General features: G+C 40.8%; 1 protein-coding gene across 1 annotated transcript in view; it reads right to left on the bottom strand.

The window, feature by feature from the left end:
- The window catches only part of fam110b (family with sequence similarity 110 member B), a 58,879-nt gene that overhangs the window by 9,557 nt on the left and 26,264 nt on the right, over positions 1-23,058 (bottom strand). The window contains exons 2-4 of the mRNA XM_076744432.1: positions 11,746-11,879; positions 2,733-3,386; positions 706-1,118 (exon numbers count right to left, since the gene is read on the bottom strand). Of these exons, the coding sequence (XP_076600547.1) occupies positions 706-1,118; positions 2,733-2,855 (536 nt within the window). The 5' untranslated portion in view covers positions 2,856-3,386; positions 11,746-11,879. The remainder of the gene's footprint in view (positions 1-705; positions 1,119-2,732; positions 3,387-11,745; positions 11,880-23,058) is intronic.

Raw genomic sequence — 23,058 nt, 5'->3', positions numbered from 1 at the left:
AGACTTTGAAAGCAGTGACAGTGACTCCAGTCAACACCTTCAAGTCTCCACCTTCACTGGCGGTCCAGGTGGCGGTTCAGAGCCATACTTGTATGAACTGGTAGCTTAGCTTAGAAAGGCTTAACAGATTGTGGCAGAGGCAGTGGAGAGTGACAGAAGAGGGGATGTGAATGAGTAGTAAGCTGGGTGTAAATATCCCCCCAGAAACTGTACACTGATCAACACTACACAGCACTACTTGCTTACAAGGAGTAGTAGTGAACTTAAAGTGAATATGATCTGCAATGTAATTTGGGGGCAACCTAATACTTTTTCAATTTTGTTTGTTTACGGGGCAGAATTATTTGGTTTTCACTGAAAAAAGCAAAGAACCACTCTTGTCATGAATGAATCTGTAGACTGGGACCAGTATCAAACAGTGTAAAAATGTGACTGCACATAAAATTTACTAAAAGTTACTCTTCAAGAAGCACGGTAGTCTGCAAGTGCGAAGGGCTGTCCAAATCTACAATCCATGAAATTTAACAGTTTGCTTTTGTTATTCTGCTGAAAATAGTGCTACATAATGTATTATCTTATTACCACCCACAGGTCTGTGTTTAAAATAAATTTTAATTCCTATTCGTATAATTATTGCTTAAATGTTAAAACAGTAATTTACAGAAGACATGCCAACACACAGCTTAGCATAACATATTAGTTTACCCTGATGGTGTCCAACTCCTGGCCATTCCACCTGATGACCTCATCAGCACAGCACTCTTAGCTCCACCTCCTAGTCCTTCAGATCCTGCTCCTGAAGAGGAGGATGAGTTTAGTAGATTTTTTAGGATCTCCAGGTTTAAATTCTCCCGTTTGCTGCTCCCGCTGCTTGTTGCACATGTATCAGACTTGGCGTTGTTATTGGATGCTTTGAAAGGTATCCCGCCTCCAGTTCCTCCTCCACTAATCCCAGGGCCTCTCTTGGACAGAAGGGTGTGACCAACAGGAGGCTTGGCCAGCACTGGTGGTTTGATTGGCTCCTGTTTGGCGTTGATAACTTCCTGACTCTTGACATACTTGGCTTTGTCAGCCTCTAGTCTCTCAACAGCACTGAGGCGCTTTGGGTTAGGTTCCACCTGGGTAACAGGATAAAAAAGCTCATGTTGATAAAATGTCACACTCTCACACGATTTTCTATATACACATATCCTACAGTATCTGCTTATCCCTGTGTATCTGGATTAGAGCAAATCCAATTTTCTTTTTGCCCAGGCAAAGGCCCACAACCCACTGAAAACCAGTTGAGAATCACTGCTCTACTCTAGTAAAACTACTCACCGTCGTTTAAACTCATGCGAAAGTGTACGTCTCCAACTGTGGGTTTGTAACTTCTGTCTGTAGAACTGTAGTAACGCTCCAGCTCTGCAGGGTGATTTTTCTCCATTTTTTTTCTCCATTTTTGGCCAACACAACTGTGTTTGCTCTAAACCAGTTGATGGAAACTCACCAAGTCCACATTTTCTTGATTGCAATGATTTTGCTTCAATTGCTTCGCTTGGCAATTGGATGGAAATTAGCTATTGGGATGTTGAGAAGTGATTATTGTTTTTCCAGATAAGACTGTTAAGCGATTGTTAAGACAACCAGTGATGTATTTGAAACTGATCCATTGACCAAATAGCTGCACTATTTGGTCAATATCTGGTTGATTAGAATTGTTTTTATGAAGAGTAGCACTACAAATGAAACTCAGCTAACATGATGGCAAAACACTGCACTTCTGATAACTTCACAATAAAAGCATCTTGCTGCTTCGCCAATGTAAAGCTCTAACGTAAAGCGGCAGCAGGCTTTCCCCTGTTGTGAGGTCGTAATAGAAACTTCATCACAGCTACAGCTGATGGCCCCAGGCCCATAGAAAAACCTTCAGAGAGACTTCTTCACTACGACAATTAGGATGATAAACTTCTCTGACCTCTGTTTATCCTCAGCCTTGTTTAGCACATTGTCCTCAGTGAATCTTCAAACTCTCCTGCACATTTGGAGTGTCTGACATTCTGTCAATGCTCAAGCACACACAATATTAATCCTACACACATTTGATAATCAGGTCTTGTCAATTTTGAATGGCTTAATGCAGCTAAATGTACGCTTTCTCCAATATCTACTGGTTATTAAAACACAGCATTTTATGTGGAAGATTTTGGGCTTGAATAAAATATGTAGGCCGGAAGCTGTCTACTGTGTAGCTTGTGTTGTATGCAAACATACTTTCTTCCCAAATTTATGTAAATAGCAGTTTCCAAATATAACATAAATACAGTCTGTAGCCCAGTCTAGTACAAGATTACCACTAAGGGCTAAAAAATTACTTGCCAGCTCCCTAGTATAACGTACTATGAACACTGTCAGATTGGGCCCAATGTGTGAACAAAACAAGTCACTGCCTCGAGAATTCACAGCGAGCGAATGGGCGAATCGATGACAATGCAGTTGCTTCGTACTCTTTTCTGCTTGTCTGTATATTACTTTATGCTCTTTTGTTGATATTGTAGATATGTCGCTAATGTCACTAACAATTAAGTTAACTAAAAATAGACTAAAATGTTCAGTTTTTGGTTTTAAGATAAGGCATATCTTTATTACTTTTATTCCCAACACTAGACAGCAGGCTAAACATAAACATGTATGGACTGCAATACTGACACACACATATATACAGCTGATTTCACAGGGTAATGCAACAGTACCTGTCTCCTGAAGTAGTCAGGGCCCTTATTGAGGATGCGCAGGGGTACAGTGGAACTGAAGGGTGCTGCGGGGCCAGCGGCCTTGCTATCTGGCAGGGCTGGAGCCAGTGTCTCTGTCGGCATGGCAACGAGGCGACTGGGGTGGCCGGCCGTGGTGGCAGCAGGTGCAGGGGGGTTGACAGAGGGCGGGGGCACCAGAGGACCCCCAAAACATGAAGACACAAGGTGGAGAAGAGAAATTCTAGAAAGAGATAAGCCCCCTGGCCCTCCTCATTGCCTGTGGGACCCTGTGGGACTGAGCCAGACTCTGGGCTGCGGGACAGCTGGTAAAGTACTGTATTCAAAAACACCACTGCATGGCCTGACTAGGATGATCTCTGTTAGCAGCTGTACAACCTAAACTACTAATTTCACTGGTTCTTACTGAGAAGTCTCTTCTGGACTGTAGTGCTTCGGTTCCACTGACCTATTCATCGAGCAAAATGGAATGTTGTGACAGAATGGAAAGAGAAGAAAGAGTGATGAATTTGTTTCAGTGCAGTGGTGCGGATGAGCGCTTCCACTGGGCCAAAGGAAGAGCAAAGGATGGTGGGAAAGAAAGCCCCACCGCCTCTCCACCTTTGCTTCAGCTCTCTGTTCAGCTTGCCACACGATCTGAAACAGGCAAAGAGAGAGAGAGAGAGAGAGAGAGGCAGAGAGAGAGAGCCAATGGGGTAAGAGTTAGGCTATGACATCATGCACCTAGCAACAATGGCAGGAATAGCTGGGGCATACAAATACACTTACATACTTACATCAGTATGTATGCAGGCAAGGCACTATACATCAACACACTAAATAATCTGCTAGACACACACACACTCTCACACACACTCTCTCACACACACACACACACACACACACACACACACACACACACACACACAGCCTACTGGTTATATATGTCATGCAACAAGGAACTAATGTGTGAGGAAAAGTGAACTGGACATGGGGGACCTTATTAGGAGAAAAATCATTCCTGATGTCCTGATGACATAAGTATGAAGCTTTTCGTTTAAATGTTTACTTATGCATAATAAATTATATAATACTAGTTCTGTAATTTGACGTTGTGGTAGTTGAGCAGCTCCAGTGGAGCATATGGGCTTTCCCTGCTTTGGCACCCAGCGTTGGTATTTGTTGAAGACACCAGGTTGAACATAAACTAACAACTCTCTGGTAACAACTTGTCATTAGCTTTGGCTGCAAAGAGAGCTCAAAGTTATCCCATTTTAGTTATGTTAAATCAGCCAATGTTAGTGCATAGTTTTTGTTTTTTGTTTTTTGTTTTTTTTATTGAGAGTGTTTCAAAAGCTCAAAGCTCAAAGGACACTGGCATTAACACGCATAACATACATTTGAAAATTGCACATTACGAAGTAATCTACCATCTCTGCAATGTAGCACATTTCAAGTCAGTGCAGCATATTGCGGGATGACATCACACTGTGTTGCAACAAAGGCTCAGAAATGGACCATGTGGTTTTGGAGCTGGGGACCTCTGTCAGTTTTTGTTTTTACGCAGCACTAATGTCTGTCAACTCGGCCATAATTGTGTTGAAAATTAATTGATACTCGTCAGGTTTGAATGAGTTTTCACGAGGGCCATTTTATTTTTGAACTGTCAAAACATCTACAACATGGTTACATCTAACTGTACCAACAAAGCAGATGATCACAGCAGTCTGCAGCTTTTAAAGTGAGTTAACTGACCAGCATCATGATCACCAGTGGAGGACCTTTAATATTGTTCCCTTCAGTCATTTCAAAATGAGTTTGACTCCCATGTTGATGAACAGCATGGCTGCAGCCGTTTACACTACTGACAACCCCACAGACACATATCAAAGAGCCTAGAAGAGCTGCTCAGCCAGCTACAACACAGGTACCCACGCAATGACTCTCTCAGAAGGCCACAAATGTCCATCTAGTGGGTGTCAATTCCCCACCAACTCTCTGTCTGTCCAGCAGAGACACAGAAAGTCTAACAGTAGTCTGACAGCTCTGTTCATGCGACACTGAGTGGTGGTCAGTCAGCCTACCCCATGTCCCATGATCCTCAGAGACACATTACATAACCAGCAGGCCACACCTCCTACAGTCAGTGCCACATATTGCATTATTTAAATGTGCTGGGAGGGAGGATTCCAGCAGAATTTGAGGGTTTATAGTTGTTGTCCATGTTTAAATATCTATATGCTTTGTAAATGATACTGTTACTACTCCCTGTTCTTGCTGCTGTTGTCATCATTAGTCTTTAACTTTTTTTAGTGCAAGGCTCAGTTCATAATTGTGCAACTTGACATCCCAAAATACACAAAGCTACATGATTAATCTTTGGATCTGGTTCCAGGTTGCAAAAATCTTAACAAGGCTGTGATTGAATCATATCTCTGTGATTGAATCATATCTCTGTGATTGAATCATATCTCTCTTTGCTCTTTTTACAGACCGACCAACTTTATTTTGATGGTGAAAATTACACTACTCACACAGTGAGTGGACTGCCTGTTTTGGCGAGTCTATTACTGAAATCATCAGCTGTTTACGTTACATCACTTTTAAATTTTGCATATCATATCAATATTACAGGATAAAGATGTTGTGAATCTAGATTTCCAAGATCTGAAGCAAGTAGCCGGTTGAAATGTAAGAACAGATACAAATTTACTCAACATTTCATATGCTAGGGTGCTCATTTCATCGCCATCGTGTCGCTACAGGCTGACTTAAGTGATCGCCAATTTGAAGTGAATTGGTTCAGGATAGTTTAAGTTTAGTTTACACGTATGTTTTAAAAAAAAAAACAAACCTAAACTAAACCTTTTACTACTAAACTGTCCCAGCCTAAACACTGATTAAACAGATATGAGTAATTTGTTAAGAAATCCCCAGCAGCTCATGGTAATCAAGCTCGAACATATTTTAGTAACTGCTGCCTAAGGTTGTTTTTGAAAACAGACACAGATAATGACATTTTTATCATGCTATCAATCTTATTCCACAGCCTGTGGAGCTCTGCATGATTTGCTGGATTATCCTGTCATCATTGTCTTTTATGAGTCAAAAAAGCTTAAAAAAGATTGTTTCAGTGTACTGTCACAGTCACCTGCATTTGCAAACCAATCCATGACCATTTGCTCACTGAGCCACAATGAATATTTGATATTAACTTGTAAACTAACTAAGTGTGAGTGTGTAACACTGAACTGGTCAGCTGGTCTTTATGCCATGCATCACTTTCATTATGATAAAAATAATGAAATATTATTATTATTAGAGTGCTGTGTTAATGTCTTTTCTTCTGACTTTCGAGCTTCTCACTTTTCAACTTCATATTATGTCAGGAGAAACATATTTGTCTTGTCTTTTTGAGAGTCTGAACAGTATAAAGAAATACTGTACACAATATTATACAAGCAATGTTATTAAATGTGTCCTTTAATAAAGGCACACATCAGTTCCCCAACCACACATTCACGTGTGTGCGTGCGTGTGCGCACACACACACACACACACACACACACACACACACACACACACACACTCTGTGGATTATGAGTAGTCTTTTCTAATCTGGGAATATGAAGCTGCTGATATTGGATTGAAAAATCTGTACGAAATATTAATTATGAATATGAAAATGGCTGGAGGTCTGCCTGTGTGTTTTCTATTTTATTGAAACAGTATGTGTGTATGTGAGCCTGTGTGCATGTGTAGAACTGATTAAAATCTTCTAATCTGCCATCAAAAAACCCCTGCAGAGATGGTTTTTACACACACACACACACACACACACGCACACACACACACATACACACATACACACACGCACACTCTTTAACAATCTCTGTGTCTTATCACAATACACACATATATTCTCATAATGTAGGTGCATGAGGATTTGTTTTGGTACCTTCCTGTCACGGTCAGGAGCTAGGAGCCTGTGCAGATTACCTGTCTGAAGGCTAAACTTTAGGGGACTCATCTGAATTTGCTGTGTAATGTATTGTAAAATGCTTTGCTTGTTTGCTTCACTTCCTCTCTCAGTCTTAGTTTGAATATGTTGCATATCATGTTGTTATTGTATGTGAATATGACGTTTTGTATCTAGCGCTAGAGCTCTGCTGTGTTGTTAATGACGTTCAGTCTCCAGCTGTGGAGTACAGCCTCTCTGCTGCCATGTTAGGACAAGGGGACATCATTGTTGTCCACAGCTTTGTACGGACAGAGGGCTTTTATCATTAAACAGACTGTAGAGTTATTTTCTGCACCTGAACAGAGGTGGTTGAAGTCTAACAAAGAGACACAGTGTGTTGGCTGGTAGTGTTGGAGTTCAGTGCTTAGTCTCCGTCATATCAGTGGGGCATGTGCAGTTTTTAGAAAATGCTTAACCTTTATTTTGAAAGTTCCTGGCTTGTGTTCTGCCTTTCTGAATTTTTTTTTTTTTTTTTTTGTAGATCAGTTTTTTCATCCACGCCTATACTGTAACCACACTTTGATGTTTTTAGGCCTGAAGCATATAGTGTGCAGCATTGAGAACTTTTTAAGGATCTGTGAGAGTAATGTATTATGTGATTACTCTGTGGTTCTAGTCCTGAACAGGGCCATATGTTTCCATTTTGACGCAAACACACAACACAGATAAACACACACACATACACACTGAAGCACTGATTTCATTTGGATTAGGAACATATGTCCTGCTCATTTCCTGCACAACACAGTATCAGAGAAAGGAGAGAAAGTCAGAGAAAAGGTGGACAAACAGCAAATCTCTTGTCTACTTTCAATATCCCACAGGCATATTTTATTTCTTCTTGCCTCTAATCTGTACTTTCACCTACAGGAATGAATCTATTTTGAGCTTACCATGCTCTAGCAGACAGGAAATCACTGTCGTGATTAGTCTACACGTCTCTTGCTTCCAAAAAACAAAGCTAAGAATTAGCTGACACACTCACACACTCTCTCTAAACACATGATAGTCATGAGAGAGAGGCAGTGGGTTCCAGTCCTCAATGCCTGCAGGCTTATTCTTTCCCAGAGAACACTTGGCTGCTGTTCATTTTTGGCTTTAAAAACTGGAATGTCTTATTATTCTGTTTACCAGAAATCAGATGTGGACAGCAGGATAGCTGAGATAGGCACACAAAGTGTATTCAGATTCCATGTTTTAATCTGGAACAACCTCTCAGTACCCTCTATGTGTTTATGTGAGCAATCCAGGTGCAAACTAGAGCACTCTATGGGTCGCTTTCGGTCCATTCATCTCAGCACTCTCGGGTCAGATCAGATGGCCCGGGAAAAATTTTAAAGGAGGCCAGAGAGAAGCTTCCATCTACTCTTATATGCATAGTTAGAGATTCTCTCCCTTGACCAGCTTTCTCCTCTGCTCTGCCACACTGTCAGACAGTGACAGACCACTGACCGCACCACAAAGCGCTGCATCATTTACAGACGACTGCAGCACACATTGAACTCCTTGAATGCACTTATGAATGAAGCATCACATATCGATTACATATAGAAATGACCTAATTTATCCACCAGCCAGCATCTAGATAATTGTGTATGGCATCATTTCAAAGGTTGAGTTTTCTATTTATAAGGACCACAAGTACACAAATAATTTACTCAACCCTGAACAAGACATTGTGATACTATTACCAATAGATGGGTACTGGGGAATACAGTACACTGACACCACTGTATACAGTACAGTGTGTTTACTGATATACTGCACTTCATTCAGCTTTGTGATGTGGTCTCTTTAGATATGAATACTTACAGTTTTCTTCTTATAAGCCTTTTTCACAACATTGGTCTCGTCATAGCAGGAAAAGCATGTGTTACCAATAACATTAATGAATCTCCATTTCATTAAAGTGTACCAGGACCCTGGCACTGGCTCACCTAAATGGAATGCAACCATTATTGCAGCTGTTGTTTTTCTGCTACAACAAGTCAGAATGTCTGTTATGACAAAGGCTGGTTCTCAGAGTAAGTATTTATCACAGATAAAAAAAGTATTGGGTTATATGGTGGATGAGAAGAATTATCAAAGATATGTTTGAGGTCATTCAGAAACAGTGATTCCATTACACTTGTCCACCAGAGAGACTTCGACTTCAGCATATCTTGATCACAATTCTTTAAAAAAAAATTTTTATTCATGTATTAGTATCAGCCAGGCTATATCACATATCCTCAGATTATCTCACATCGACTGCAGCGATTTTCCCCAGAATCATTTAATTTTTCTGCATCCAGAAAACCTGCCGGTGAAGCGAGGGTTAAAGTGTGTGTAAGACACTTTGTGGGGTCAGTCCCGTCTCTCTCACTGCTACATCGTTCATGTCAAGCTCCCACTCCAAAACCATAGGTTTGAAAATGTCAGCTATGTTGAGTCCAGTGTGTGATTGGAAAAGAGGCAGCGTCTGTCAGAGAAAACGTTTCATTTCCCATTTCCCTGGACATAACATGAGCAGTGACTGGAATATAGCCCTGAGTAGCTTGTGAAGTCCACCAATCTGTGGTTCTTGAGATGCACTGTACTTCTTTAAGGCTCTGTGTCACTTTAGCTTTTGTCTCTTGGTACAGAGCTGCTATCACTGTGTGACTAATGTGTGGCCTTGATGTTACTGTATACTTTAGCTCCAAAGTGTTTACTAACCTCTGAAATCCATCATTGTCAACCACAGAAAACACACCGAAGTCTTTGGCTGAATATTTACCAATGCTTCTTGTTATTTCCTCAGCTCTGTTATGTGGATGCGGGGCTCCAAATACTTCCTTTGGCCTGACTGAAGCTTTGTTGTTGTGACTTGAGCTTTTCTGGGTGGTGCAAGTTTCCTTCTCGCCATTGTCACTGCTTGAAACAGGAAAACTGAAATGCTGCCACTCATCAGCTCTAAACCTCGATGGAGCATCTTCAATCTCTTTTTCGTTTTCACCACGTTCATCTGTAATTTTCTCGTTGGGTTCATTTTTAGCAGCGCTAGTCTTCTTGACTATTATGATTGCGCCTTCTGCTGTTCAAACAAAAACAATAGGAGTTTCGACATGGAGCGATAGGAAATAAGCATGTAACCTCACGGTAGATAATGTCACAGTCCCATGACAGCATTGAGCCATGTCCCTATCGTGATATTGCGAGATTCAACATATCATTCCATCCCAAATTCATACAGTTAACAAGCAGTTTCCACTGGTTTTGGGAATAGGGCGGGAACTTCTTGTACTGTTTGACCTTTTCAACTCTTTGCTGTTTTTGCTGGGTTTTCACTCACTTTATTAACAGGCTTATGGCAGAGTCACATGTTTTAGCTGGTCATGCTTCACATATGAATGCCATCAGTCAGAATGTCAGTGGTGCCACAACTGAGACAATTATTATTAGAATTAGACCACGCAATCAGCTGATTATTTTTTAACATGAATGCATGAGCAAATGATATTGACACAGATACCTCTGTTTAAATTTTTTTATTTTCATTGGTGAGAGACTCACTGAGGAGGACATGTTATAGTCAGAGCTCTCTGATGGACCAACTCTGTAACAGCAATCCTTTTTCTAAATGACCTCATGCTTAGTTTGGCATTTCTGTACTGTAATTTCTGGATTGGCCAACAAATACAACAATACCAACACAGCATACCTTAATACCTAAGAAAACGGCAAAAACAACAGAACAGTCACTCCCAGCCATTTTGTTTTACTATAATATATTTTGAAATTGAGCTTCCATGGCCCCTATCATGCTTTAGGTTAATTTGTTTAGATGTTTAAATGGCTTTAGGAAGCCTAGAGGTGCGCGAATTTGTTGACCTGTGAAGAGGAATCCTGCAACGGTACCTAGATGACTTCAAGCCATTGTCAGCAGTCATGGTTCAACACATCCTGCACTTACATCCAAAAATAATGCCAGAGGCCTCCATCCATTTAAGTAGTAGTACTATTAGTGAAATACACTGCATTGTGAGTTGGATATTCAGTTTAACTTTTTGAGTTTGAGTCAAATAATCACAATGATTTTTAACACGAACCTTTATGCCATTACAGTCCATGTATGTCTCTTCAAAGCACCCTCTTGAGAACAAATTTGAGTATGCAATAGCTTTGGCTCAAGAGTCTCTTAGTGTTTTAGAAATTCTAAGGCAGGCCACTAATAACTGATCTGACATCGGCTAAGTATTTAAGCAGGCACTGTTTGTTGAAAAGTGACATCTCCACTTGCCCCTTCAAGCTTTTCTTCAGTGTACATGTATTTATACTGTGCAATAACCTATTTTTGGGACAGAAGTCAAGTCAGATTTGTTTGCCTATAACATCTAAAAGCCTGTATGCATTTGTAACATACCAATATTGTTCCACTGAGTGCACTTAATACAAAGGCTGAATGTACAGTATTTACCACTTTAAAATGTGTCCAGGGGCAGGGTGTGTCAGACACCGCTGCTCCCCGCAGGTTTTCCCTTCATCTCTATGAATTATTCCCGACACTTTGGATTTGTCTGATGTTAGCAGCTCAGCAGCAGAAATAATGTAGTCCTTAAATCCCAAAGTCCAAATTCTCTCTGCATGACACTCCGCATCTACTGGTGACAGGCACCATGATACACTGATGTGATATCAGCTGCTCTGTGTGTGATGTGTTCAGGGACCACTCAGAAGAACGTGTTAGTCTACAATTTAATATTTTCTTTATTGCTGAAAAAATGGAATTGCTTTTCTGTTTTTATGAATTGCCTCATGGGTCAGATCAAACGGTCTTGCAGGCTGTATATGGCCCAGAAGCCGGAGGTTCCCCAGCCCTTTTGTACACTGAACATAAATGGAATGTCTTGTTTAATTTATTTCATTTAGTCTGGGCTTATTTTTATGCAACATAGTCTTTTCTTTAATCAGTATTAGTTTATACTCAAAAAAAGGGAGAACATCTCCAGTTTTGTAATATAAAACAAGTCTTACCGGTTTGGAGCTTCCTATTGGCTAGCACAACAGCCTTGATTATGACTCTTCACTATTGTCAAGTTATTGACTGTTGGAACTGGATGCCTCCCCCTTCTCTTCCAGGTGCTGCAGGTTGTCAGTAGGTGTCACAGCTGTCAATAAAAGAGACATAAAATGACAAAATATTAAGAATGAATCAACAAAAGCAACTCTGACTGCAATAATTAGTCAAACTGCTGACAGGACAGAATATCTGCCAATTCTATGATGGAGGCAGCACATATCTGTGCATCACTAGTGATTGATGCAAGGCATGGCCGTGTCCCTAATGACAAAGTTATTCTAGAAGTTTGTTATATTCCCTAACTAAAAAGACAAAAACAAAAACAGAACAAAACAGAAGAAGTAAGCAGAGGGCACAGGAGAGTAAAAGTCATCTGAGGACATGGAACCAGACAATTCAGAGAGAGTTTAAGACAGTGTAAAAAAGTCACAGCATTACAGAAATTAATTTTATCTTCACACAGATATCAGCTTGAATTTATCAAGTCTGAGAACAGGAAACCAGTCCTCAATGTCCTAAAATGTCCCAGAGTGACATGGCAACCAGAAAAAGCCATTTAGTCTCTTCCAAGATTTTGGAGAGTCTGACCTGCTTTGCGACCTATGCTGCTCTGTGTCTCAGGCACATCCAGACCAAATATCAAGCATCCATAACCACTTTCGTGTTTCATTTGTGCTTGGAGCTATAAAATGACACTGCTGTGTCTGATATTGGACATAAGTAATTGACTGAACATGTGAATTAAATGAAGATGCAATAAAAAAAATCTAAATTGTGATGGGCGTGTACAGTTTTCTGAAGTGGGTATATTATATATGTGGATGGACAGATACATCCCATGAAAAATCTGTCTGTTTTTTTATATGATACAAATACAGAAGCCCTCGTGACACAAGAAAGTGACACTGCAAGGGTCTTTTTTGCATCCTTGCAAAATAACCATTGATGAAACCTTAGAGCTAGATTACAACATTGAGCTACAAAATAAGCTAATCAGGGCTGCCTCCAAACATTAATGATTCAAATCATCAGTTAAGAAGCCCCCCGAGTTGAATAACACTTTGATTAATCATTCAGATTTATATTCATTTAGGATAAATGTACAATAATGTACAGGCAGGTGGAGCCATATGACCACAACTGAAAGGAGCACAGTTACTAATATGGGCCACAAACAATATCAAGTGGACACAAAGAGAACCACAGCACAACTGGATTGACCAATCTCAGGTGAGGTTTTATGCTTCAAAGAGGCTCAGAGAAAGTGTTTATATGACATTACTTGTCAATGTGCCACCTTTCAGTGTTGAACCTTCTGCTAACTCATCCTCCAGTCCTTCACTTATTAGCTTAATTACTTTCTAGTTTTCCTGTTCTTTACAGTTACTGTCTGGATTTATTTCTAGCTGTAGTTATTGTGAAGCTTTTCCTGTTTTTAATCCGTATCAAATCCACTTCTTTTACTTCATCATCTGACATCATCACTTGGCCCTGCACTGATTGGTCTTTCGTACATTAATGACTCACTGTAGTGCCTGTGCATGCACAAGCTCAGTGGTCCAGATGGTCACTCAGTGGGAGCTGGAGTCCCATCAAATGACCTGCTAGCTGTACTGCAGCGACACAGCAGAAACACACAAACAGCAGTGGTTCTGCTACTGTACATTTGTAAGTAAAAAAAAAACAGAAATGACACACTCTGCGCTTCACAATCCTTAGTTTTCAGCTTTCTTTAGCAGATTTTTTTCCAGAATTCTTTTCCCATTTTTCTGAATCTGTTGATCCTGCAATCAGTAAATATACAAAAATATAATATATAAATATACAAAATCTACTACCTGCTACTAAATTCAGACAAAATGGAAGTTATAGTACTTGGCCCTCAACACGTTAGGAACTCACTATCTAATGATACACACACTGTATGGTGTCACCCTGTTCTCCAACACCACTGTAAGGAATCTGAGAGTTATCCTTGATTAAGGACTGTCTTTGTTCAGTCCTGACAAGAGGTACTTGAAAAACTAGCCAGCCACTGGCGCAACCTAAAAATGGACCAGGGTTTCAGTGTAACAGATGTATGATGGTAATTTTCTGACCAGGGTTTGACAGATATACTGAGAGTAACACTTATTGTCTCAGTGAGAGAAGACCAACTGACCTGATCATAGAGGAATTGTGAAACTTGTTACTCAAAGGTCCTCATCTTTTATTCAAGTTCAGAGGTCGGAACAATTGGCCATAACAAAATAACATTTCGTCAAATAACATGCCTTGTGATTGGGCCAGCATGAAACTGAGGCAGACAAGGCTCAGACAGTTAGTCCATATTTATTCCTGATTCAGACGTATTTCAACTGGTTGCTGAAATTGTGTCGGAGCTGATGACAAATTCTCCGGTGTAACATTAACGAGTGAACGTGGAAAAATTTGTCTAAGGACCAGGGCCCATATTCACAAAGCATCCTAAGGCTAAAAGTAGCTTTTAGTGACGTCATTCTTAGAAAAATCTTAGAATTCCTCGAATCCTACGATTTTTCTTAGAATTCTCCCTTGGTAAGATAAAAGTTATTCACAAAGCGTCTTAGGCCTTAAAAGAGCTCCTAAGGTGAAAAACTGTTAGGAGGAGGGAGGAGGACTTTTAAGAGGCCTAAGAATGTCTTAAACAGACAGGGATTGCAGCACGTACCAGCGCTTCTCACACTCGTTACTCGTGCGTAAAAGAAGAGGGAACGACACATTGATCTGCTGGGCAATGTGCTCCCAAGTCTGCCTCTTCCCTTGGGCTGTGATCCCGGGACCCAATTTCCCTCTTAATACTGTTTTATTTTCATCCACGAGCCGTGCCAACAGCAGACACTGCTCTTGTGTCCAGTTTGGCTTTCTTGTTCTCTTTTTATCCATTTCGTTCATTGTTTTGGTCATTCTGCCAAATCAAACTGCTTTTTATAAGGACACGGGCAATCACAGGAATTGCTGACAGCTGAGTCTGCGTCCACCATTAATACCAAATACATTAAGTAGTGAAATTACCAGCATGGACAGTAAACATAACAATAAGCAAATCAATATAATTGGCATGTGAATGAGGTCTGTTCAAACATTTTGAAGCTGTGTCACAATTTAATTTTGCTGAGTTTCATCATCATGACAGAAATTTAATGTCACAATTACACATTTCTTAATACAGTCCAAGTTACATGATCGGTTGATTTTACTGTCCATTCATTACTAGAAACACGGAGTGCATTTTATTTATTCATTTATTTTTTGTCTTTTTCCTTTTTGGTACAACCAATCACAGCTTTTAGAAGACTGCGTCATACCTAGCAACGAGGTCAACCACACCTCCTCACTAAGATAAAAGTTTCTGTACCCTCCTTGCTCAGAGTTGCTCTCAGACACTTCCTGAATCACTCTTAAGCAAAGATTCCTTGCTAGGAATTTTGAGGCTAAGTTAGGAGCTCTCTCTAAGAAGCTTTGTGAATATGGGCCCTGAATTTTTCTATGCAGACACTGCAGGGAAGGGACATCTAAATAACAACATAAGTAATATATAAATCAATAATAAATGATTAATAATAAATAAAAGGTTTATATAGGACTAATAAGCATACTATTGTTTAATATTTTCACAAATTACAGAATTAATGTCATTTTTATGAGCCTATATCACTGTGAAGAGACTCCTGGTTAAAAATTGTGGAAAATCCATAATGATAACTAGATACTGATTTGAAAATGCTCTCAGACCTCCAAGGAGACAGGCAAGCTGTCTGTTGATGATATGGGCTGGGTCTGGATTGACTTGCTGTTTGAAAGTTGGAACGGCAACATTTGGATTAACATGTAATTCTCCCTGAGTTCAGCTTGCAAATAAGCAACGTCTTCCTTCATTTGTGAGAAAGTAAAATGGCAGTTTGCACATACAGCCATGGTTGTTGAGAGGTCTCTACACAAAGTTAACTTAGCCACCAGGTGAGGGCAAGCTGTACAGCTAACAGCTGCTAGGGCAGTGCAGGTAGTAGCTCGATTCTCTGTGCTCAGCTGAGCAGACACACTTCAGCCACAGCAAAAGAAGCCCATTGGCAGTAGGAATATTTCTTACCACACTGCTTACAGGAATGCAGTTCCTCTTTGACAAACAGTGTTACATGGTCAGCTTCAAAGCACAGTTAGTATTGGAGGTCTCCACCAGAAGCCGAACCATTCACAGAGGTCCACTCCTCTCAATTTACGACAGAGCTTCTAATGGGTAAACACCGACATTGATGCATGCGCTGCTGAAGGCTAGCCATGGATATATATTTGGATAACATACAGCAGAGATTAGAAAGAGCAGCACATGACTTCACTACAACACAGCTAAGAGATGAAAGATAATCAGACATGTTGGAACCACACCAAAAGTTTATCCAGATGATTCAAAGTGAAACCACTTTAGTTGGAGGTCAGGTACTTTGGCATCAGGTGAGGTCAGGTGAGGGTAAATCAAAGAGAGTGTAACCTTGCATCTAACAGGCTTCCCCAGGTTCCAGGTAAAGATTAACTCTAACATATAACTAAGATTATTAGCAGGCTGATAAGCAGCATTTCACTACACTCTCTGGTTTAGGTTTTTAGTCTGTCGCACATTTAACCAGACCCAACAATGATGTCATGGTGTACTGATACACTCTGGAGTATACTTTGACATCAATATAGAAAAGTGAAATTAAACTGAGTCATTTTGCCATTTTTTGTGTTTTACAGTGTAAATATGTAAACCATGGAGATGGTAACAGATGCAATAAACCCTTTGTTGTCTCTAGGCTTCTCTGGCATCACTTATTTTAAATGTCACTGTACCTGACCACACAGCTGCTGTCATTAACTCGCGTTATTCTTTATTTTGTCATTTTAACAGTTGCAATCACATAAAAAAAAAAAAATCTCATCTGCACCACAGCAGGTAGGTAATGATTGCTGGGCAACACATTTATGAGCCACCATCACATTTCACACTTTTTCTTTTGTCTGACAACAGTAATTGAAAAATATGTATATCAGAACAACCATATCTTCACAACGGCACTGGACGAGTGACAGTCTGTTACAGCAGCTCTCACTCTAGATTCCTTAAATTACTTTGGTTTCTTTTTTAGGACTTTATGCACGCAATTACTTTTGTTAACTGTCCACGCTCCACAGACTCTAACCTTGTTTGGGGGTGCCCTGGTTTTTCTAATGGTTTTTGCACTGCTTACTATCATGTCTGGGGGTCCCGAGCACAGCCATGGTCCAGCTGTTTTCACCAGGGCTCAGCTCATAGGGCTCCGTAACATGACGGTGCTTCCTGGGGAGAGACTCCATGATTCCCAAAAGCTGAGGGAGAAGAGACAGGGAAGCCATGCTGGGGCTGAGTGCTGCACTGGAAGGGGCAATAGAAACCAGTCCTCCCCTCGATATCATGGGGAATGTGAGATCTCTCCCCAATAAGATGGATGAGCTAGCAGTGCTGATTCGGCATGAGAGGGAATACCAGGAGTGTATCATTATGCTGCTTATGGAAACATGGCTAACCGAGCTAAATCCATGCAAAACTAGGACTGTTTCAAGATGATGCGGGCAGACAAGACAAAGGAGAGTGGTGTGTATTAAAGAACAACTCTGGAGTAAGGACTTTGAGCTGTTAGCCTTGCAATTTCCTCTACTTAGTTACTAGAAGGCTGCAGACAACAGCTGCATGGCCTCCTTCTTATTTCTGGTGACTTTAATCATGCCTGTCTGTCCTCCAATCTGCCTACATTCACTCAGTATGTTACACTATACGCCTGAGACAACAAAACACTTGACTTATTTCATGACAACATGAAAGAAGCATATAACTCATCACCTGCCCCCCTGGGAAGATCTGATCACAACCTAGTACACCTCCTGCCTGTGGATGAGAGGTTTGTATAAAGACAGGAAGTCAGCTGACAGTCAGCTGCCTCTCGCACAGTGATGGTCCAACGAGGCTGATGATGCTCTGACAGAATGTTTTCATACAACTGTGTGGGAACTACTTTGTGATGTTCATGGGGACGACACTGACAGTCTCACATTGTGTAACTGTATATCAACTTCTGTGTGGAGAATGCTGTACCCACCAGAACAGTACAGTCTTTTTCCAACAACAAACGCTGGATTACTCTTGCCATAAAGGCTCACCTCGAGTAAAAAAAGACAGTCTTTAAGTCAAAGGACTGAAAAATGTGCAGAGGAGGCAGAGGAGAGAAGGAGATAAAACAGCTACAAGAGGAAGATGGAGGAGCAGTTGGAGCAGAAAAACATCAGGGAAGTCTGGAGGGGCCTTAAACCCATCTACAAGGAGCCCCACTCCCAGCCTGTGGGGGACTGAAAGTGGGTGAATGATCTGACACTCTTAGATAGATTTGATCAGTCATTTGCCCATCCCCCTTGCTGCAAGCCCCATCATCTGAAGCCCCAGTGTGCTGACCCACCCCCACCTGCACCTCCTTCCCATAACATTTAGCTCACAGCCAGCCTGTACATCTACTTCATTTCCTGCTCAATGGCAGGACATCAACCCTGATGAAGACCCTGCAGAAGCTGGTCTTCGTCCATCTCCACCCTCCGGTGAAACAATTGGTGAGAAAGCATCAACCTGGAATTGGGGTGCATGATGCTGTCATCTATTTCCTAGTAGATCCCTCTCAACTGGAAATGTTTGGGAGCACCCTGAGAATCCTGTTCTTAACACTGTGAGAAATTAATTTTGAAAGTGAGTTAATACCAATGTTTGGTCTCCACTTCATGTGAATTGCTGCATTGGAAACCTTTAAAAGATGTTGAATACTAACTTCCCCAACTGAATATGAATTTCTTTCTGTCCTTATAGTCTCTATGTCCTCTTGCCACCCAATGACTATTTCTCTAGATCTGCCCTTGACGACCATGGAGTGAGCTTACCTTTAAACTCTAAGGAAATGGTTATTTATATGCAGGCTATGCTTTTCAATCCCCACTCCCACCCAAAAGCCACAATGACCCTAAAACTGAGCCTAACATGAATTATCTGTTAGTCTAAAGAAGTTGGTTTCCATCACATTTAAAAAACTCAGTTGTACTCTCATTTGTTCACTTCTAATTTGCTGTCTGAAGTATTTCATAGTCATTACGTTAATGCCTCAGCCTCAACAGTGTGTCATTAGAAATACCTCCACGCCCTGTACTGGTTAACAAAACAGGCTGCCAAAGTCTACTGTGGGGCTCCTTTGCCTACAGAGACGACACTAATGGAGAACCCTCTGACGTAACGAAGCCTGTTTGCAGAAGGTACTGTCAGGCAGCGTCATGCAAGGGAGGAAACTGTTCACCAAATACCTCAGTAACAGACACCAAGATCTCTCCAAGGAGTACAGAACACAACAGGTTAACGAATAAGCTAGCTGGCTAGTCAGCTAGTAGGTTGGTGATGATCTGCTAAATTATACAGAATATATAGAATATCTATGTCAGGCCTGCCTTGTATTGTAAATAGCATGACAAGCATATTAGAAAATTAGAGTTCCAAACAACAAATCTATTGAGCTTCAGTTATTTGGGGGTCTCATTTTGGTGGTATTTTACATGGTTCAATAGCTAAATAGCATAGGGCTCATATCAGACAGAAGTAAAAAAAAAAGGCAAACTCCCGGCCTGACTTAAAAAAATGCAATTCGGTTGCTGGAGTACCACTTAGGTGGAGACGGCATGTTGGCAGAATCATGGTTTGCCATTTTGGAACTTTTCATAGAATAATACATCAGCATTGTGCAGGGCAGGTCTATAATACATAAGTCAAAATTTTGGTATTGTGACAACACTATTCTACACTGACCATTTTCTGTTACTGTTACAAGTACTTTATTTATGTATTTATTTGCTACTGAATTTCCTTTCAAGTCAATTTCTATCTTGAAGGTCAAAATGACTTAGGGATGTTTAGGGCTTTAAATTTATTTGTCCAGCACTGATCCTTGACCGTGCCCAGTTTGTAACACAATCAGTCACCACAATATGAGAAAAAAAAGCAGATGTCAGAGCTGTCTCTGTGTGCGAGTGTGTGTGTGTGTGTGTGTGTGTATCTATGCAGGTCTGCGCTTGCATTAGTGTGTGTGTGTGTGTGTGTGTGTGTGTGTGACGGGGGCTTTTCCAGCTCAGTGATAATGGAAGTCTAGCTCCTCCAGCCTGACTCAGCACCATTAAATACACACATTGCATCACTAGTGTGTAGCTGGTCCTATAGAACACAGTGTTCTGGCCTGGCTTGCAGTTGCTCGTGGTCAATGTCATTCTCTTTTTGGAATTCTTTCATTCAGGGCTTTCTGAGATCTCCTTCTCTTTTAACCCCCTCCCTGTTCTGTTTCTATCATTATATTAAGCAACATCTTCGGGCACACTCCATGACCTTGTTCCACCTCTTGAGGTGAGCTGAGATATTAGACTATAAAAGCTTATGGTAGAGTTAGGGTCTGATAATCTTCCTAAGGAAGACATGCTTTGTCAAAAGCCTGAGACGCCAGACAAGTATATCTCTTCCAAACAAACAACTAAGAGCTTGTTCGGTGCTTAGATTGTTTCCCTTTTTAAGAAATGGTCTGTGGTCTGAAAAGGTGTTGTTTTCAGCCTATGGAGGAAGCTGACGGTGACTGGGCTGCCCTGATTAGGTGGAGAGCTCCTTCCATCATGGTGCAACCAATGTTCCTTACTGTCCAAGTTGGCACTGCCACAGTACTGTCAAGGGTGATGGACAGGTCTCAGCACAGGCATCCTTTCCCCTGAAGGTACACAAGCTGTCTTATCCGGGTTAAGCTTTAGCTGGTGCCTTGACACTAACTCCGAGATGTCAGCCAGGCAAGCAGTGACGTGTGCCTCCACTACAACCAACAATGGAGTAAATCCTACGAGCTAGTTAAGACAGGCATCATGTCATCAAGGTGAGGAGGTGATGACAGAGGCCCACAATGCAGTTAATCAGCAAACAACAACAACAACAACAACAACAACAACAACAACAACAAAACACCTAAAACCATTGCTCAGTGCTTGCCAAATCATCAAATTCTTAATGGTGATTAATCATGAAGACTTCTAATTCACACACACTCACTCACACACACACACACACACACACACACACACACACACAGAGATGAATCCTTTCTTCTTTCATGCTTTACAGAGCATCCTTCTTCTGTCCTTCCTCTCTCCATCCTGCTCCTTTTATCCCTTCTTACCCTCACATAAACTCACCTTTGTCTCTTTCTCTGCTGATCTGTCCCTCCTCCCCCTCCTCCTCCTCCCACACACACACACTCTCAGCAGGCACTGAGGTATACAGGTGGCTGCAGAGCAGGAGCCCACAGCAAGGGCCCCACCAACAGGGTTCAACCCATGTGATGGATACCTATACTGATTTTTCTGCCAAATTCTTCTAATCAAGCTGAACATGCAGTTACTTCAGCATGAGGTACCTGACTGTACAATTAGAATGTTGCTTTCAACAGACAACCAGGACAAGCTATTTGTATTCATCAATTCCGCAGTCATATCAAAGACGAGCCACATTAGTCCAACTTTAGTCCTGCTTTACAAATATACACAGGCCTCCTGGGGCTGTCTGTGTCTGTGTGTGATTCCATGGCCACCTGGTGTAACAGAGTGAGGGCAGAGTTACTAATTATAGACTCACCAAGACTGGGCCTTTTCCTCCAGTGAGTTATATTAGATACATATATTTCCTGATTTCCTTAAGACTGCGGCGCAGATGGGACGTTTTGGCAGACCATCACTGCTCTTGATTATTATTTACATCAGATGAAACCAGTGAGATTTTGACATTGTCAATTCACACAATTCAACAACCCCTATAATGTTGTAGCCTACTCGACAGCAATGACATTTCTGCAATCTGCATTTCAGCATTTGCATTAAACACGCTTTCATTCAACATATGTAAGAATTATGATCACAGACCTTAAATTAGAGGTCTCAGCAACATCCTGACAGCATACACACATAATCACAAAGAGGCTCACAAGCATACAATATAAAAGTAGCACACATCATTATCAAATGTCAACAGGGTGGGAAATGAACTACTGAAAATGTTCATCATGTGACTGGTAGTTACTGACTGCAATAACCACACTTTAATGGAAACAGGAGCACAATCTAAAGAGTATAGCCACTGCAATAAAGTCCTTTGTCACCCAGAGAGAAAGAAGCTACCAGACTAAAAAATCTGTCTGCGTGTTTTGGGAGTTGTTGAAAATTTCTAAACTTTGTGAAGTAACTAACAATGTATGTGTAAATCTTGCTCATTTATCCCCCCTCGTTAATTCAGCAAAGTTATGTAGTAAATTATTCCGCCAAGATAACCTCAGACTCCCTTAAAAAAGCGTTTCATCAGTTGCTGAATTGGGGGAAACTTTATCAACCTTATGTTAATTATTGGTCCCCTCTTCATATATTAGTTAATTTGGCAAATACCTGAATCCTGACTTCTGCTCTGTCTTTGTTTGCTTCATTTATCTTGTGGCAGCCACAGAGGAACAGCTCATTTGTCATAATACAGGAATTTCTAACTTTTAAGTATAATTTTGAAAAATATTGATATTCAATACCATTTTCTATACCACAGGGAAAAACTGACACAACATTGAGGGCATTCAATTTTAGACTTCTATGAAAAGATAAATATAACATAGAATATGATATATTGTTGTAGATTAATCTACCACACAGTATATAAAGTGGTTAAAATGATCTCAATCTTAAACATCTACAGCAGCAAAATACAATCTAAACATTAATGCAGGAGTAATATTAATCCCAAAGCATTAGATATATCAGTAAAACACTGACACAGAACATCAACTGCAGAATGACTGCTTGTTACTTTAAGTACATTTGCAGGACTTTTAATTTTTACAGCGTGGTATTTTTACTAATGGATGCATCTAAGTTACTTCTGACAGTAGTAGAAGTATTTTCCACTCAACTGAAAGTCTGCAGTCTGAGATTCCTCAGGTCTGTTCGTTCATTAGCTAAGCTTTGAGAATTACAAATGGATGTTGAGCCAACAACAGGACACCACACTTATCAACAAGAGTTTACTGGGCCATCTTGTTTAATGCACCAGTGATGTTGAAATAGGAGCTGTCATCATCCTCTCAGAATGCTTTATAGAGGTCAGCATGTCTGTCCTTTCATTAACACTGATCTGTAGCATCTCCTGC

This window comes from Chaetodon auriga, chromosome 12 (genome assembly GCF_051107435.1).
Source record: "Chaetodon auriga isolate fChaAug3 chromosome 12, fChaAug3.hap1, whole genome shotgun sequence".
NCBI lineage: Eukaryota > Metazoa > Chordata > Actinopteri > Chaetodontiformes > Chaetodontidae > Chaetodon > Chaetodon auriga.
Note: the sequence above shows the minus strand (reverse complement) of the source record. Positions and strands in the feature narration are given on the sequence as shown.